At 35.8% G+C, this 18,169-nt stretch overlaps 1 protein-coding gene across 2 annotated transcripts in view; it reads right to left on the reverse strand.

Annotated features, from left to right (window-relative positions):
- The window catches only part of GABA-B-R1 (gamma-aminobutyric acid type B receptor subunit 1), a 194,835-nt gene that overhangs the window by 27,964 nt on the left and 148,702 nt on the right, over positions 1-18,169 (reverse strand). For both annotated transcript variants that reach the window (XM_090395464.1, XM_090395455.1), the window contains one exon: positions 11,487-11,614. In XM_090395464.1, coding sequence (XP_090251590.1) covers positions 11,487-11,614 — 128 coding nt within the window. The remainder of the gene's footprint in view (positions 1-11,486; positions 11,615-18,169) is intronic.

The following is an 18,169-nucleotide window of genomic DNA, read 5'->3' on the forward strand; positions in this document are numbered from 1 at the left end:
TTATTTTTAGGTGAGCTAAAGGTGAGCCCTGGGTTGCGTGCTGGAAAAAAAATGTTGGCATGCCAAGCCCCCACCCTTGCTTTAGGCAATGGGTACAACACCTGTAAAATAGATAAAATACTTCATGCAACCCCCATCCCTCCCAACCAACACACAAGATCACAGCAGAATTATTCTCATCTCATATATTAAGGGTAAAGAAGAAAAAAATAACCAAAGTTCTCTGCAAATATGATCTCCATGCCATTATCCACCTTCACTGTTCTCCTAAAGATCATTTTCATTCTCTTGTACATCTTTGAGTGTAAAAGTTCCTCATGACTGCAGTTTAGCTAACTTTGGACAGAGTAGTAGATCAATTAAAATTTGGAGAATCAATCAATCCAATTTGGAGAACACAAAAATTACATCTGTAATCTTCTGTATGGCAAGTTAGGATTGGCAACCCATGATCTGGATAATCCTTCACATAGGATTAGATGGAAGAAGACATCAGTATTGCATAGAAGTCACTATTTCTATGAGAGGCTATTTCTAGAATCACCATCATCTATGAAACACTCCCCCCAACATCATTATGTATGGTTGCATTAATTTGATACTTAGGATCTGGGAGACCTGATGGGATGACTTCTCCAAATTAACTTTATGGTTATCTGGCCCATAGAGGGAAACATGGAAGGGCATTAGTTTTGTTTTGGTTATAATTTGAATTGTTTTCCAAAATTATTTAGTGCAGTACTGCATGCTTGTCACAGTTGTAATTTATGATTATCCCAAGACCCCATGGAGTCACAGACTCATCTAGGAGGTCCCTTTTGTCATACACACAGCTCATCACCCCATTCCTTAAACACAATCAAATTCTCTGCAGACACACTCACACTCAGATCATTCACAACTCACCATGCAAAAGGTCTGTTTCTCACTCCCCTGCTCGCACTCTCCTTATACATCTTCCAAAGATGACCTCTTGTTCTCCCCCAATCTCCCACCATTTTATGAAAAACCGCTTCAACATTAATTTTGCAACAATCCCCTACCAACTTGTACATCTCTATCATATCACCTCTCTTCCTTCTATCCAATAGACTCTGCAAATTACATTGTCTCAACCTTTCTTCATATTCAGCATTCCAGAAATCAGAAACGATCTTACTTATGCCTCTGGATACTTTCTAACATCATTTCATCAGTGTCCTTTGCATCATTGCCAGAATTTGCTATGTTGTCCTCACAATTTTGGCAATATGTCCTCTAAATTTTAGGTGCTTATCCACCATCACCCCAAGATCTCTTATTTACTCCACTTCCAACAATATATCTCATCTTTGTTTTCCAAATTTTAAAACATTACATTTCTCAACATTAAACTGGCATCCCCACTCATGTTCCCATTCACTCAGTCTGTTCAAGTCTTCTTGTAAGGTCAAATTTGTTCCACTCCTCATAGTTCATCCCACCTTTGCATCATCTGGAAACAACTGTATATCCCCATTCAAATCTTCCCCAATAATGTTAACATATAGATTAAATAGAAATGGGCCCTAAAACAGACCCCTGAGGCACACCACTAGTGACTTTCCTCTTCTGGGATACTTGTTGATACCTATCAGACAGCTAATCTCCAATCCAATGCACTAGTCTGATATCCAACCCCATCCGCTCTAGTTTGACTATCAACTTACCATGCAGTAATCTATCATGTGTTTGCAAAGTCGAAGTATACTACCCTGTATCCATCTCCCAAATCAACGCTGCTGTCACATGATTGTAATAAGTAAGTAGGTTACTAAAACATGACCCCAATTTTGCAAATCCATGCTATCCATCAAAGATAATATCATTGTTGTCAACCCGATTCTGAATCCTGAGTTTCACCAGTCTTTCCAACACTTTAACCACAACACCTGACACACAGAGCTTTTGTGCTCTAAAAAGGCTGAGTAAAAAACCAGAGAAATATTCATAAATTTTTTTAACTCTGTTGGTGTGGCTTATACCATGAAGCACTATTATGAATAATCAATGACATCTAAGCCTTTCCATATGTGTATGGCAAACATTTAAGTAGAATAGGAAAGGAAAAGTTAGCAGGTCAGGTGTTTGGTGCTAGGATGGTAGGAAAAAGCAAGGAAAATCAAGATCTATGTAGACTGATGTGGTTAAAACTGTTTTAGAAAATCAAAATGTTAGATATCACTCATATTGGAAACCAGACAAATAGTAGATAAACATGAAAGAAAACTGCTGATAGGAAGCTCTAATACAGCAATGTTATCGTGTAGTACTGTGAAATAATAACAGACACTTACATTAGGAAAAATTATTTAATATTTGTGCAATTTTCAGCTAGGTTTCATAATCATTATCAATACAGTCAAAAGGCAATAAACACAATAAGAACATCACTTAAATTGCAAGCATGTGACAATATACTATCAACTTCAGGATATTGTCACATGCTTGCAATTTAAGTTGATAGCGTTTAAGGCAATTGTTTTTGTTGAGGTTAATGTGTGCTTCACAACTTTCTCTATGTAATCCTTCCAAAAGAAAATAATGTTTGTGTAGGCCTTCAGCTTTATTGTAATGAATTCTATGTCTAGTTGACAAGGCATGTGTTTTATAAAATTGTAATTATTTAAATTTATTTCTTTGAATTATAATAGTAATAAATTTAAATAATTACAATTTTATAAAACATATGCCTTGTCAACTAGACATAGAATTCATTACAATAAAGCTGGAGTCCTACACAAACATTATTTTCTTTTGGAAGGATTACATAGAGAAAGTTGTGAAGCACACATTAACCTCAACAAAAACAATTGCCTTAAAAGTTATCAATTTTGGGAGGTCATCCTAAATAACACTCCTCATTCATGTGTTTCATAAAATTGTAATTGTTTAAATTTATTTCTTTGAATTCTTATACTTGTAGATAGAGTTATCCTGCAGTTGAAAGCACAAATATCGTCATATGCTTGCAATTTATGTGTTGTTCTTATTGTGTTTATCTCTTTTTAGCTATACTGATAATGGCCATGAAGCCTAACTGAAAATTATGCAAATATTAAATAATTTTTTCTGATGTAAGTTTCATCCATTATTTAAATTTTTTTTCTAATGTTGTTTGTTTATGTCTCGATTTTTAAATCTATATGTAGTATTATGTATTTCTTGAATATATTATTCAAATAAAATACATATTCAGTTAATTATTTATAATTATTTTATTATAATGTTTTTGTTTTCTAAAATACTAATAATGTAGGCCAGGAGTGAACATTTATGTAAATAATTGTATAGATATATTTTAGACATATAAAGCAAGACAATACTGAAGAGGAATGTGGTGTAATATCTCAGTGAGGTTTATGGAATATGTTTACTTTTGAACAAAAGCACATGTTGACAACTATATTGCTAAACATAATGAGGAACCCAGATGTGACCAACTTGTACACCCCTTGAGGGTACATGGCAGGAATTTGATGATGATGATGATGTGACCAACATAATCCCCATGACATCATGCAATATTTCATTCACTAGCAATGGAAAAATCAAAAACAAAAATCAGCTGATGCCTCTTATTCCTTTTTAGAGAGTAATGGAGGCTGTTTTAGCCCTGTCTAAATTTTGGGGACTGAGTGGGCAGTTCAATTTCCACTGGTAGCCAATCAGATAGCTGGCTTAAGGCTATCACTAATTTAAGCAGCATGCAGTGAAGAGATGGCTAACAAGTGCCACCATCTCGTAGTCCCTAACACAATATTTTTAATGTCTGAAATAACATGGATTCTACAGTCGATTTTCTTGAGTTTACGGAATGAAAAACCTGAATTTCTGGGAGGAAAAACCTAATTGCCCATGCTAGAGATTGACTAACTTGGAAACCGGTTAAAAAAAGGCTTAGAAAAAATTCCTCTAGTCAGCAACTAGAATCGAACTCATGATGTCTTTCTTCAGGCACTCTAGTGCTGAGGAGTGCAAACACCACTTCCCTGAGTTACACAGGCTCTCAGCAATGGAGAACACAGAGAAAAATAACAGCTAGAGAGCTGAGAGAAAAGGCATAACAGTGAGAGAGGTAAATTCAAGTATGGAATAATTTGAATTCAGCATTTTCATTAAATTTAAAGAATGAAATGGAGATTTTATATAGAAGTGCACAGACATACAGTCTGTTAATGGCATTAAAATGGTATGTGCCAATATTTTCAAGCTACTTCTTACAGAAATTTTGTTCAACTGAAGTAAAGACTCTGTTGATAATTCCTACAGTGATTGGAACAGAAAAACTACTATGTACTTCCATTAAGTTATGTAGGAACTTATATTCTTCATTTTGGAATAGAAGCAGTGTTTTGTCTAAATTTTATCTTGATGAAAGTGGAGTGGATGGTTACTAATATCTTGAACTTTGAATGCAGAACAGGCAGCTGATATTATTATCTGCTCAGTTTAGTTCACTTAAAACTGCTGATTTCTACTTAAACAAGTAGAAATCAGAACTGCACTAAACAGTGTGGTCTGATGGATTAATGTGATGTGATAACTTGGCCTACATAATTGTAATTATGAGTTTGTTAAAATTTTTAGTTGAGCTCATTTCTCTAATTGCTTGTAGAATTGAACCGAGAGAAAGTGCATGAAAGTGATTTAATATTTTAATTCTTGATATAATGAATTGTCCTTATATGTTATGTATATGTTGTAAATAATAGTTGAGTTATATATTTTTTTTCTTCTTACATTTGGAGTAATAACTGACTTCGGGTATTATAAAAGAAAATGCACTGGTAAATTTAGTTGTAAACAATATATAATGAAAACTGACTAGTTTCGCCACTAATACTTGTTGCTTCTTTTGGATTAGAAAAAACAAAACCATAGGAAATGCAGAAGCTGGCACAAGTTAGCTACTATTCAAATCTGACACAAGATCAATCCTTGATTGCCACTGAGTATGCTTTGTGAATGGATGATCATACTATATTGATTGAACTAAACTGCAGAAAACTGATGAGACCAGGGACTTGGGGGGAGGGGGGGGGGAATGACTGTGGACAGGGAGTTGAAGCTTAGAGGGCATATTGCAAAGGTAGCCAAAACATTGAAATATTTGATGGATTGAAATAAATTGGAGATCATGGTTCAAATAATTAGGAATGCCTTTTCAAAGAAAGTTGCAAAGCCCTTTTACATCAGCCAAATCTGAATGGGAATGATTGTCTCTCTCTCTCTCTCTCTCTCCCAAAAGTTAGGGAGATTCTCATTTTATGTAACCATCAAAAATAGTTTTTAATAATATTATTTATTAATATTCATTTCTAGCATGCAGCAACAGTTTTTAATTGGTAAACCACCAATTATTGTATGTACCTTGTATTCCCTTTTCTTTGATTTGCTTTTTCTATGCACTGATGATGTACTGTTATGTTCAGTACAAAATATACTTTCATTTCATTAAAGTTAATTACTGTGGTTATCCTGTAATTTGTTGTTTAAACTGTTTTGAATTAAAACTTTTCATCCAAGTTTTAGTAACAAGTGAGATTGTCAGTCAGTTCATGGCCACATTTCAGTTGGTATTTCATTAGAATTGAAATTATGTTGAAGAATAGCAGTGTTTCAAATAAGAAGTCACCCAGTGTCACTATAAATGATACCATTAATAACTGATAAAGATAACTGTATTTTTCTAAAGTTATCATTATTATGCAGGTTCCTTCACAAAATCCAAGGGCTCATACAGGAAAAGAGATTCTCCTAGATGTATAGCACCTACATACCTATCATATCTTTACATACACTATATGTCAGGAGAAGAACCTAGACTTCATACACTTAGAATCATACATCCTTATTTTCCAACTGGCCATGAACTGACAATCTCACTTATATCTATACTGCTGACACATCTATCACTATCATATTTCACTGTACTTCTCAAACTTTGAAGACCACATTCTCTCAGTCTTTATTTACTCATATACACAATTCCATACATGAAATGTATTATTACAGTGACTTCCCTAGCGTCAGCTAACCCATCACAGAAGGCCTGCTCATCCAGCAAACTAGCTAATGCATTAAACCTTGAATTCATTTTATGCTACCCTCCATTCAGCAAACATACTACAGGTCAGAAGAAAAACATGGACTTCATAAGCTTCAAACCACATATCCTTAATCAGTTTCTAAGTTAAGGATCAAAGCCATATAACTAGGAGAAGACCTCCACATAGCCTTTTAAGGAATGTGAAGAACCAACCAGGGCTTCTGACCTAATAGTGTTCAATCCTCATATTCTTGTAGTGTACACTGTTAGGTATCTACCTGGATACTGAACAAATGAGAATCAGCAGAAAATTTGAGAGTTAGCTGACCAAATTGCATTCTTATCAGACTAAACCATAACTCAAAATGACGGTACAACATGACAGAATTTCATGCCAGCTAAGGCACTGCCCAGTAAAACAAGGCCCTTGTTGTTTTTATCAGGGAACCAGGATAAACAGTGCAACATCAGGTACTGGAACAAATCCCAGAACACATCCCAACTCAACATCAGCACACTTCAAGAATGGTATTATCAACATAAGAAGCATCAAAGGAAAAGAAATGGAACTAGCAGAACAATTGGATAAGCACCAGATTGACATAGTAGGTGTCACCACTGGAATATCCACTAAAACAAAGACAACAACAACAGGTGAGATCCTTCTAAGCAACAAATACAAAATGTTATATTCAGGCAGTAACAATCAGGAAAAAGGAGTAGCTATAATATTTTAATATTAAATATGAGGATAGTCTTCTTGAATGGCAAGCAATATCAAGTAGAGTGCTGTGGACAAATATCAGAATGGAAAATTGGACAATGAGACTTGTTTGTGCCTACGCCCCACAGAAGGTTCTACTAAGGAAGAAATGGAGGAATTTTTTGGGGCATTAGAAAAGGCAGTTGACACAGCAAAAAAAGGAAAACTTTGTCCTTGTTGGAGATCTACATAGCAGAGAAAGAATTGATTACCATGTTTTGGGAAAATTTGGAAAAAAGAGCAAAGCTAATAATAATGGTAAGCACCTACTGGATTTCTGTTCAGGACATGGACTAGTTATTACCAACACTATGTTCTAACATAAAAATGTGCACAAATTCACATGGAGAGAAGATGCAAGAAATAAAAGTCTCAGACTATGTTATTGTTGATAGAAATGCTTTCCCACTGGTTCAGGTAAGAGTGTACAGAGAATTTGAAATTGAAAGTGATCACCATTAATGCTGAGTGGCATAAACTGAATTTCCTATTGAAAAGAAGAGAGTGTAAGAAAGTTTTAAAGAAAATTGAAGTTAAGCAGCTTTCAAAAGTGAACTGCAGACTAAAATACACAAACATTATTCATGAAAAAATTAAAGAGTTTGAAAACAAGAACCAAACCTTGGAGATTAGTGGCAAACCTTAAAGAAAACATTGACTGATTTAGCCAGAGAGGCATATAGTGAGGTGTTTGCAAGGATACAAAAATCTGAATTCCATGGTGGACTCAGAAAGCTAAAGAGGCAGTCAAAGAAAAGAAGAAAGCATATTGAAAATATTGAAAGTTTCTGGCAAGTAAGCCAGCTTGTGCTCTTAGAGAATACAGAAAAAAAAACGTAAGAAAGCAAAGCACTGTGTAAAACTAGCTAAACAAAAGTCATGGAAAAACTTTGGTAAGAACAAAAAAAAATAAATATCAGGAATGTGACAAAATATTCTGGAGGCTATTGAAAAGGCTTAGAAATGGAGAGATGATAAAGGTGACATGAGAACTAAAGATATTCTAGATGTCTTGAGTAATTCCTTTGAAAGACTGGTAAATGAAACAAGCAATGTCAGCATGGTAGTAGAAAACACTCAACAGGAATGCAATCAGGAATATATATCCATACTTGAAGAAGAAAAAGCCATCATATACCTGAAATATGAAAGGCAGCTGGAGTAGACAATATTTGGCCAGAGATAGTGGACATGTTATGAGGTGGCAGTAAAACAAAAAAGAGATAAGTTTTTGTTATAATTTATTACAGTTTTACTTTAAATTTGTGTGATATTTAAGTTAGATATAACATATAGTCTGTGGGTAATGTAATATTCTATTATTATTTGTTATTCTTAGTGCAGTGTTTGAATAACAGCAGTAAATACATTTCATTTTGCCAATGACTTATTGAGTCCTCGGCCATTTAAGGACTACCTTTTCAATAGCATATTATGGGATTTTGTGGTATGTGGTGCTTGAGGCATGTATACTTCCCAGCAGGAGAGACCAGGGAATGCATGTCTGCATAAAATGTAGAAAATGGGAAGAACTTTCGGATTTAGAAATGAGAATTTCTAACAGACCTCAGCAGCATTATGTGAGAAATGGGTGAATACTGACTGAGAGAGAGAGAGAGATGAGTAACATGATTGAGAATGAGGATAAGGAGTGGCATGTGAATGAGAATATAAAATTAGGGAATGTAATAAGTTTGAAATATGGAGTTAATTGGAAGGATGAATGCCGATGAATGAGAGAGAGAGTACGTAGCTTGCAGGGGAAAGAAGAAGTGTAATGTTTGAGGAACAAGTTGAGAAGCATGAAAGAAGTGATTAAGGGACTGGAAACAATAAATGCAAAGCGAATCAGAGTAGAGTGAGAGAGAGTTATGGAAATGATAGAAGGGAGAGAACAGGAGAACCAGTGGAAAAGAGGGGAATGAGAGAAAGATGACACAGTGCAGGAACCAGAGATGGAGAGAGGACAGGACAACAGGTAAGTGGCAGAACAAGGAGAGAAAGTGTCGGAAAAGAAAGAAAGAAAGAGTGAGAGATGCATGTGAGCAAGGAAGAAACAGAGTGGTAAGAAGTGAGATGTGTGGAGATTTTTTTGATCCATGGTGTGCAAGATAGAATGCCAGAGGAGTGTTTGCTTGGAGGAATGATAGAAGTGTGATTAAGTGAGGTGAAAGAGTTGATGAGATGATTGTGATATTGGGCACAAATGACTTGAGAGGCAGTGTGAATTGGGTAGCGAGAGATCTGAGGTTCATGCTTGAGATTGTATGGAAGAGGACTGAGAGAGAAAAGATAGTGAGTGTGTTGCCCAGATATGATCACTGGAGTAGGACTGTAAAAAAAGACTGTACAATGTTAGTTATAAGGAATAGACTAAGGGAACATGAATGTGGAGCTACAGAGATAAGTGTCAGTAATGAATAGTATGATAGCCAGAATGTGTTGAAAGAGATGCTTGGAGTGAATTTGAGGATGAGGACAGAAAGGAACTGTAGGCAAGAAATGATGTGCATTTGGATGAGGAAGAATGGAGGTATCTGGAGAGAATGTTGTTCTACAAACAAGTCAGTGTGTCAATTCATGGAAACTAGAATTATCAGGGTGGATGGTAGCAGGGGTGGATGGCCTCTTGTGAGAATAGTCGCTTGGGAGAAGGGGAGGAGAACACATCGTCAAATACTGACGTGTCTGAAGGGAATAATGACAGGTAATGAAACAGTGACAATGAATTGATTAGTCTTTATACTAACACCAGAAATATCCAAAATAAAAGAGATGAATTGGTGGCACTGATAGCCTCGGCCTGCCCAAAGATTATTAGGATCACTGACACATGGTTAATGGAAGATGATATACTGACAGTAATAGAAGTAGCAGGGCATAGCATTTTTTGGCAGGATAAAAGGGCAAACATGATGGTGGAGTACTGCTTATGATAAGTGAGGAGTTATGTCCTCTCAGAGTGGAGGATTTGAAGGGCAATGGCACAAATGATTTTGAGAGCATATGGTGTGAGATGGAGGTAGGCAGGACATTTAGTGGGGTGTTGCTATAAGCAAGAAAGCATAAAGAATGAGGAGCAGGAGATGTTTAGGCAGATTTTAACTACAGCAATATAAATTGAGAAGAGGAAACTGCATGTAGGGATTGGAAGTAGTAGGGAAATGGAATTTCTAGAATTCTTGAGGGACAAACATCTTAGGCATCATGTAGTAGAAGGAACACAAGATTCAGGAGTTTTGGATTTGGTCATTGCATCAGAAGATCTGATTATAACTGAGGTGGTATCTATGAGGTGATATTAGGAAACAGCTTGATATTGTTATCACTCAGGAATATGTGAGCAGAACCAATCTAAGATAGTACAGTCACTTAAACAAAATGGGAGAGGAAAAGTTTAGTTAGACCGATATAAGGAAGTGCCAAAATATACGTTCTGATGATACTGGAGTTCTAAACCAACTTTCTTTTGACAACAATATTCATCCAAATTAGGATGAATATTGTTGTCAAAAGAAAGTTGGTAATGAAAATTTTTCATGTACTACTACCATCATCCCCCTGCCTGCCCCCTTGAAGGATGTACAGTAATGAGATGATGATAATAGTCATCAATTCAACAATATTTAACATCTGATAATAAAATTCTAATTTCTTAAAAAATAAAATTCATTACTCTATCACAAAAGGTAATCAAATATTATAAGATAAATTAAATTCTTCTAAATTTCATACCACTGATGGGCTGCTATGTCAATTATATTTTATGCTGCTAAACTTGCCAATGCTAAATTTTCAAAAAAGATCTAAAATTTATTATTTTTTTTCAATTCTATGTATGTGTGTGTGTGTGTGTGTGTGTGTGTGTATCTAAAAAAGACTTATCTTTTATTATAAGATAAGTCTTATAATAAAAGACTTATCTTGTCAGCATCCCTCACAATGTCCCACATAAATATGGAAATAGACAACAGAATAAGCAAAGTTGGTATTCTGGGAAAGCAGCTGAATAAACTTATACTAGAGAGAAATTGAGTCAAAGCACAAAATGAGATGGCAGTGTTCAGACAACTTTAATTTATGGATCTGTAAACTCGGTTAGAAATAAAGTAGTCCACCAAAGATAAAGACATATGGGAAATGTTATGTTATGTTATGACATATGTTATGTTTCATATGAGAATTTTGAGAAAAATTAGGGAAATGGTATCATATTAAAAATGAAGTATTGGGAAGGAACATAACATTGCATCAAGAATGTATGGGAAGATCTAATCTAAGGCTGTATGATTACTGAATTAGAATGGGAAAGGAATGGTGAGCAAAACCTTTCAATGCAAGATGCCAGAAAAAGTAAGCAGATGAAGACCAATATATATAGGTGATTTGATACAGTTAAGCTGAATATAGGTCTGACAATATTGAAGTCCTAACAAACAAAATGTTCATTTGGAGGAAAACTGTACATAGGAGATTAATAATAATATAAACTTATTATGTAGAACTATCATAGTATTCTGTATGTCCCTTAGAAGCACATATCAGGAAATTTCATGATGATCCCTCCCACAAATCTCAGTTATTGATGGCCTCTTAACAAATCCATTTTTTAATTTTAAAAAAGTCATGAAAAACATTTAATCTAATACTTACCACAACATTATAAATACTCATTCCAACTAAGCGAGAATCATTAAGTTGCTTAATTTTCACACTACGTGTTTCATAAGCCAAAAAAATTCCAAAAATTAAAAGTAAGCCTTTATAGCCATAAAGCACACCTGAAAATTAAAAACATATATATATTCAAAAAAAAGATTTTTTTGAAATTTTAAAGTCATAATAATAGAACTAAAATATATTTAATATGAAATTACAAAACATCATTTCCTTTTTTGTAGTTAACCATAGTATTTGTAAACCAATAAAGAACCTAAACTACATTCAGGAACACAAAAAAACAAGTTATGCCACTAGCAGCCATCAAGGAGGCACTGCATAGGAAATGTGCAAGACCCATGTGGTCCAACATATGACTCACAAAACCCTACACATCCACTTCACCATCCCTGGCCTAAACTCCAACCTGAATAGTGTCCGCTACCACCTACAGTCCACCAAACCCCACCTACTCTTCCTGGCAGAAACTCAAATCTCACCTCCCTCCAGCACCACTTATCTCAACAACTTTCCAAACTACTCACTCTTTAACAACTTTCGTCCTAAGGGTGGTGTCTGCGCATACATCTGCTCTGACATACCTTGCAGAGAGCACCCAACCTAGAATCACCCAACTTTGACCTTCTTTGGTTGAAAATATTCCTTCCCCACTCAGTCCAATTCATCTGCTGTCTCTATCGCTCCCCCAACACAACCAACCACCCTGAGCTCTTTAATTTCCTCTCTCTAAAAATCGACTTTCTCCAATCCCATTTTCCCAACAGCGCAATCATTCTCCTAGTAAATTTTAATGTCCACAACATTAGCTGGCTTTCCTCCTCCAGTTATACAGATCTTACAGGCAGAGATGCTGAAACATTTGCCATCACTAATGACCTTACACAACTTGTCCAGATGCCAACCAGAATACTAGATAACCCAAACCACTCCCCAAACACCCTAGATCTCTTCCTCACCAATGACCCCTCCAAATACACAGTGAAAGTAGTGAGCCCCCTGGGCAATTCTGACCACAACCTAGTGCTCATCTCCTCCCCATGCAACAACGTTTACACAGATACCCCCATACAGGAGTAGTTTGGCACTATAACAGTGCCAAGTGGGACAGTCTCTGCAACTTCTATGCCGCATTCCCATGGTTGGACTATTGCTTCTGGCCTTCCAACCTAAACATATGCACCGAGCTTATATCACCCATCTCTGGACAAATGCTATGGAGAGGTTTGGCGAATCTCAAGTGGTTGCACTAGATATCTCCAAAGCCTTTGACCGGGTCTGGCACAAAGGTCTACTAGGCAAACTACCATCATTCAGCCTGACCCAGGCCTTCTGTAGTTGGATTGCCAGCTTTCTGTCTGGATGCACACTGTGTGTGATGGTGGACGGCTCCCTATCCTCTCACCACTCAATTAATGCTGGGGTCCCACAAGGTTCTGTCCTCTCACCAACCCTCTTCCTGCTATATATCAATGACCTACTGCAATTGACCTTCAACTCAATACAGAGTTTTGCAGATGACAGCACACTACACTCCTCACTTACATTTGATAAGCCTTACCCTTCACAACTCACCTCAACATCAGAACATCAACCACCACCACCACCACCATCCTCAACTCCGATCTCCAAGCCATCCTACAATGGGGTTCGGATAACCTCATAAATTTCAACACCAATAAAACCCAGTTCTGTACTATTTTCCATAAAAAATAACCATTTTTTCCCAGTATCCTTTTTGAAGATACCCGAATTTCCAGACAGTTTGAGATCTCGCTTCTTTTAATCACCCTCACATCAACCCTCTCCTGGCATAAACATATTACAACCTCATCCTCAAAAAAAACTAGGATTTCTCTTTCGCTCAAGACGTTACTTCACCCCCAAACAGCTATTAACATTATACAAATCACAAATCTGCCCAGCTATTGAATATTGCTCCCACATATGGGGTGGGGTCCCCTAAAAGCTCTCTCAAAATGCTCGCCTCAATACAGAGGAGAGCAATTAGACTTATCAATGATCCATTCCTTACCAACTCTCTCCGCCCACTTTCACACAGATGTATGGTTTCTGCAGTATGTATATTCTACAAATATTTCCATGGGAAATGCTCATCCAAAATAACATCAATAATTCCTCCGCTCAGTACAAAGCTCATTGGAACACATGCAGCTGCTGCACAACAACCCTTTGCAGTACACCTAGAAACGAACAGAACAAGTTTCTTTTTCTCTTCCTTCATCCCTGCAACTGCACTGTGGAACAGTCTCCCACCTGCTGTGTTTTGCAAGGAATACAATTTAAAGTCATTCAAATCAAATGTAAACAAATTCCTCCTTTCCCAACCCACTACCCATACACGGTACTAATATACTGTAGGTTGACCAACCAACCTCCTGTGTATGGGCTCAACATAAAAAAACAGTCAACTGTCATATGTAGAATTAGTTAATGGTGAAAGATTTTCTATAACAAATGTCCTTTAACAAAGTCTCAGGCAAAACTCCTTAGCACTAGTGCTAAGGAGTTTTGCCTGAGACTTTGTTTTGGCAATTTGCAATAATTAGTAGTATTTATTATTATCACATGGAGTCTGAAGATTCTTCATAGGAGACTCAACTATCCACAAAGTATCTACTGCCTATCATTGACTGAGACTCTGCCAAACAAGCAAAAATCTAGTCATCACAGCTTTCTAATCACACTTTTACCCAATTTCCAGAGATAACCCCTGCTTCTGCTCTCTCTAACCAAGTGCTGAAATATTTCCTCGGCATCAATCGTATAAAATCCCATTAGTAACTTAATTGTTTCTATTATATTCCTTCTTTCCAACCAATCAACCTTGTGGCTTGAAAAAGTACTCAATTAGCTGTCACTCTTGGTCACTTGCCTCTGGATTCTCTCTACCACTTCCTCATTCCCCAAGAAATCCAACTGATTAGGCACAAGCACAGTAATCTAGATGAGGCTATGTCGAGGCCTTTTACACGTTTAGTGCTTTACAGCAAGTTTAGTGCTTTGACTAATTTCTCTCTTATCCAATATAAATTTATTTAGTTGACTTGATATCAGTACTAACTTTGCTGATTCTGTTGTCTATTTCTATATTTAATTTTCCATCTATTTATTTATTTATTTCTGAGATTTATTTCTGTATATTTATTGCTGAGATTCATACCAAATGTATTACAGTTATTCAATTTAGCAAGGGAATCTGCAGACTGGATTTATTTAACAGCATAACATCATCTGCTTAAAGAGCAAGAGATGAGATGAGTTGAGTTGAGTTGAGTTGAGTTGAATTATCCAATTTTGATATCAGGACTAATATGTTTTCTTCATAATGTGATCTACACAGATGATGAATAACAGTAAACATAACGTGCACCCTTGTCTCACACATGATTTAACATCAAACCATCTTTGTACTTTCTTAAATTAAAATTGCTGACTTACAACTCAAATACAGACTATGTATTGTTTAATATAATGTCCCATTTACACCATATATTCATAGCAGTCTGAACAGATTTTCTGTTATCACCTTGTCATGTACCTTTTCTAGATCTACAAAACTTAAATACAAATTCTTGTTATATTCCCATGATTTTTCAACTATTTTCGTTAAAATCTGTTTCCTTTTCACAATTTTTCGTTGCTCTTTTCAGGTATACCTGAAAATAAACACGCAGCAAGGAAATTCCTCAGTAATTCTCACATTCAGCTTTATTTTACTTTTTTACTCCAATCATCTGGACACCAACCATGTGACCTGGCCTTCTGAATTTTGCCGTGTAGCTACTGCAAAATCTTTTATGCCCCCATAGTTGAGTATTTCTGGTTGAATATCATTTACTTCAGCTTTTTTTTTTTTCCCACACATTTCAGATTTTTGATGGCTTTCTCTTCCTCAAGTATTGAAACACACTCCTGGCTGCAACTTTCTTCTATCACCATGCTGTCACTGCTTGTTTTGTTTTGCAATCATTCAAAGTAATTATTCCAGACTTCTAGAATATCTTCTGTTTTCATGACACACTTATCATTTCAAATTATAAAGTATCCTTTCTCCATTCCTGAGCTTTTCAATAGCCTCCAGAACATTTTGCCACCTTCCTGATATTTATCTTCTATGTTCTTACTAAATTCTTGCTATGACTTTTGTTTAGCTAGTTTTACATTTTTCTCTGTATTCAGGCAGAACACATGGGCACCAACTTCTCAGAAGAAGCTTTCAACATGCTTTCTTCTTTTCCTTGATGGTCTCTTTCATTTCTTGAGTCCATCATGGAATTCTGATTTTTCTATTCTTGTAGACAACCCTCAATGCTTCTCTTGCTGAATAAATCAGTGTTTTCTTCAGGGTCTAATACTGACTCTCCAAAGTTTATTTGTTTTAAACTCTTTCATTTTCTCTTGAATAAAGTTGTGTGTTTCAGTCTACAGTTCACCTTTATAAGCTGCTCAACTTTGATTCTTTTTTAAAACTTTCTTAAACACTTTTCTTTTCAATATGATCTTCAATTTTATCCTGCTCAAAAGTAAATGATCACTTCCTATTTCAAACCCTCTGTATACTCATGCCCTAGACCAGCATGAAGGTATCTCTATTAACAATAACACAGTCAATGAGAATTCTTATTTCTTTATGTTCTTCCCATGTGAATTTGTGCACATTATTATCTTTCAAAAGGGTATTAGTAATGGCTACTCTGTATCATGAACAGAAGTGCAAAAGGTACTTACCATTATAAATTAAAGATACCAAGAAATTATATACTTGGTTTAACCCTTTATCCAAGTGTAAGCAAACAAGTTTGCGTCAGAACTATTTTCAGGACTGGGACAACTCGTATAAAGAAGCTAAGACTTCATTATACATGTCTGCAAGGAGATGTGCTTTGCATTATGGGATACTAAGGCAAGTGAGCTTCTTTATACGAGTTGCCTCAGTCCTGAAAATAGTTCAGGTGCAAACTTGTTTGCTTACACTTGGATAAAGGATTAAACCAAGTATATAATTTCTTGATATCCTTAATTTGTAGTATAACCAAGTGGAAAAACTTCCAAGAACTTTCTCTAATCCAGAGTATTTTAATAATAAGGTGTGACATCTTTTGGCTTCTTGTATATGAAAATATGACTTCTGCATTATTTCAACTTTAGCATCACCTCTGGGTCTGGCTCCCACTGATGAGACCTCAATATAGGGCCGCTCTCCTTTTCATCTATAGTACTCAAAACCATCTTTCCTGCTCAATTGTACATAATAAATATTACAAACATCACAGAAGCTGAAGAAAATCAATTATATAGTAAGCCTCTGCCATTTTTATTTTTGTTCCAGCTGATTTAAAAAGGAATTTCTTCAACTATCAAAGAAGCATGGAGGATTTGGACTTCCAGTCTTAAAATTCTGCTATCTAAGCAATAGAGCTTCTAAAATCCATAAAATATTGCAGATCAATAACACATGTGCAGACCTTCTCTGTTATTACTTGGATTTTCATCTTCCCTGTTTGGAGTTAATGATTATACAGGTCCAAAACCTGAGATTGTTCCTGAATACTACAACATTCTATGCTTAACTCTAAGACTGCTAAAACACTCTGGAATTGACATTCTTTCCATTAAAAAAAAAAAGTAACATTTGGTATAAAGAAAACTTTAATTTCTTTCGCCAGGAAGTTCCACAGTTGAGTACAGACAACAATATTTTGTTTCATAACTTGATGAAGTTCCAAGGGTACCCTAACAGGAGAGATCTTGCTTAGAGAATTACATATGGCTGCCTTCCAGTCAATACCATCAAGACATCCAGAGATCCAATTTGTGACATCTGTTACCAATTGAAAACAGTAAAACTTGCATTCTACAGCTGTCCTCTTGCCCTGTGTATTTGGAACAGATTAAGTAATGTGTTGGGCATTCCATTACTTACAACAGAACAGGTTATTTTTTTACAATACCCACCACCTGTCCGCAATGGGAAGAGAATTTTGATTTTTATAATTAATGAATTAAAATACCATTTATGGAAGGTTAGAAAGAAACATGGATTTGAAAACCAGCAATATGACATCCAAATGCTTTATATTATTGTATTGTGGAAATTTTATTGTTCAGTCAGACGATTTTTGTATTTAGAAAGAAGCATTCTAGGAGATATCAAATTTATGACTAGATGGTATAGACCACCCATATTATGCAATATTCACCAGGAAGAGATAAAATTCTGTCTATTCTTGCAATGAGAGTTTTTTAAATAGTTCCATCCTCTTTTCAATGTGGTCTTATGGGCAATTGCAGGGATGACCGGAGAGCAATCCCAGGCAGAGAAGGCCAACTCAAGGCAGTTAAACCCAGATTGGGCTAACCACCTGGGTATTAGTTATCTTTGCACTTTAGTAGTTTCAATTGGTCTTTTGGTTGTTTATCTATATGAGATAAATAACTATTCTAGACCTATGATGAGCAACCCTTTACTTTTTCACCTCAATAAGGTTGAAACCGGTCTGGGTAGTGACCCTTCCCATAATGCATAGCATTATACATGTCTGCAAGGGGATGAGCTTTGCATTATGGGATACTAAGGCAAGTGATGTGAAGTCTTAGCTTCTTTATACAAGTTGTCCCAGTTCTGAAAATAGTTC

Source organism: Typopeltis vanoorti, chromosome 1, assembly GCF_054136105.1.
Source record: "Typopeltis vanoorti isolate ZY-2024b chromosome 1, IOZ_Tvanoo_1.0, whole genome shotgun sequence".
NCBI lineage: Eukaryota > Metazoa > Arthropoda > Arachnida > Uropygi > Thelyphonidae > Typopeltis > Typopeltis vanoorti.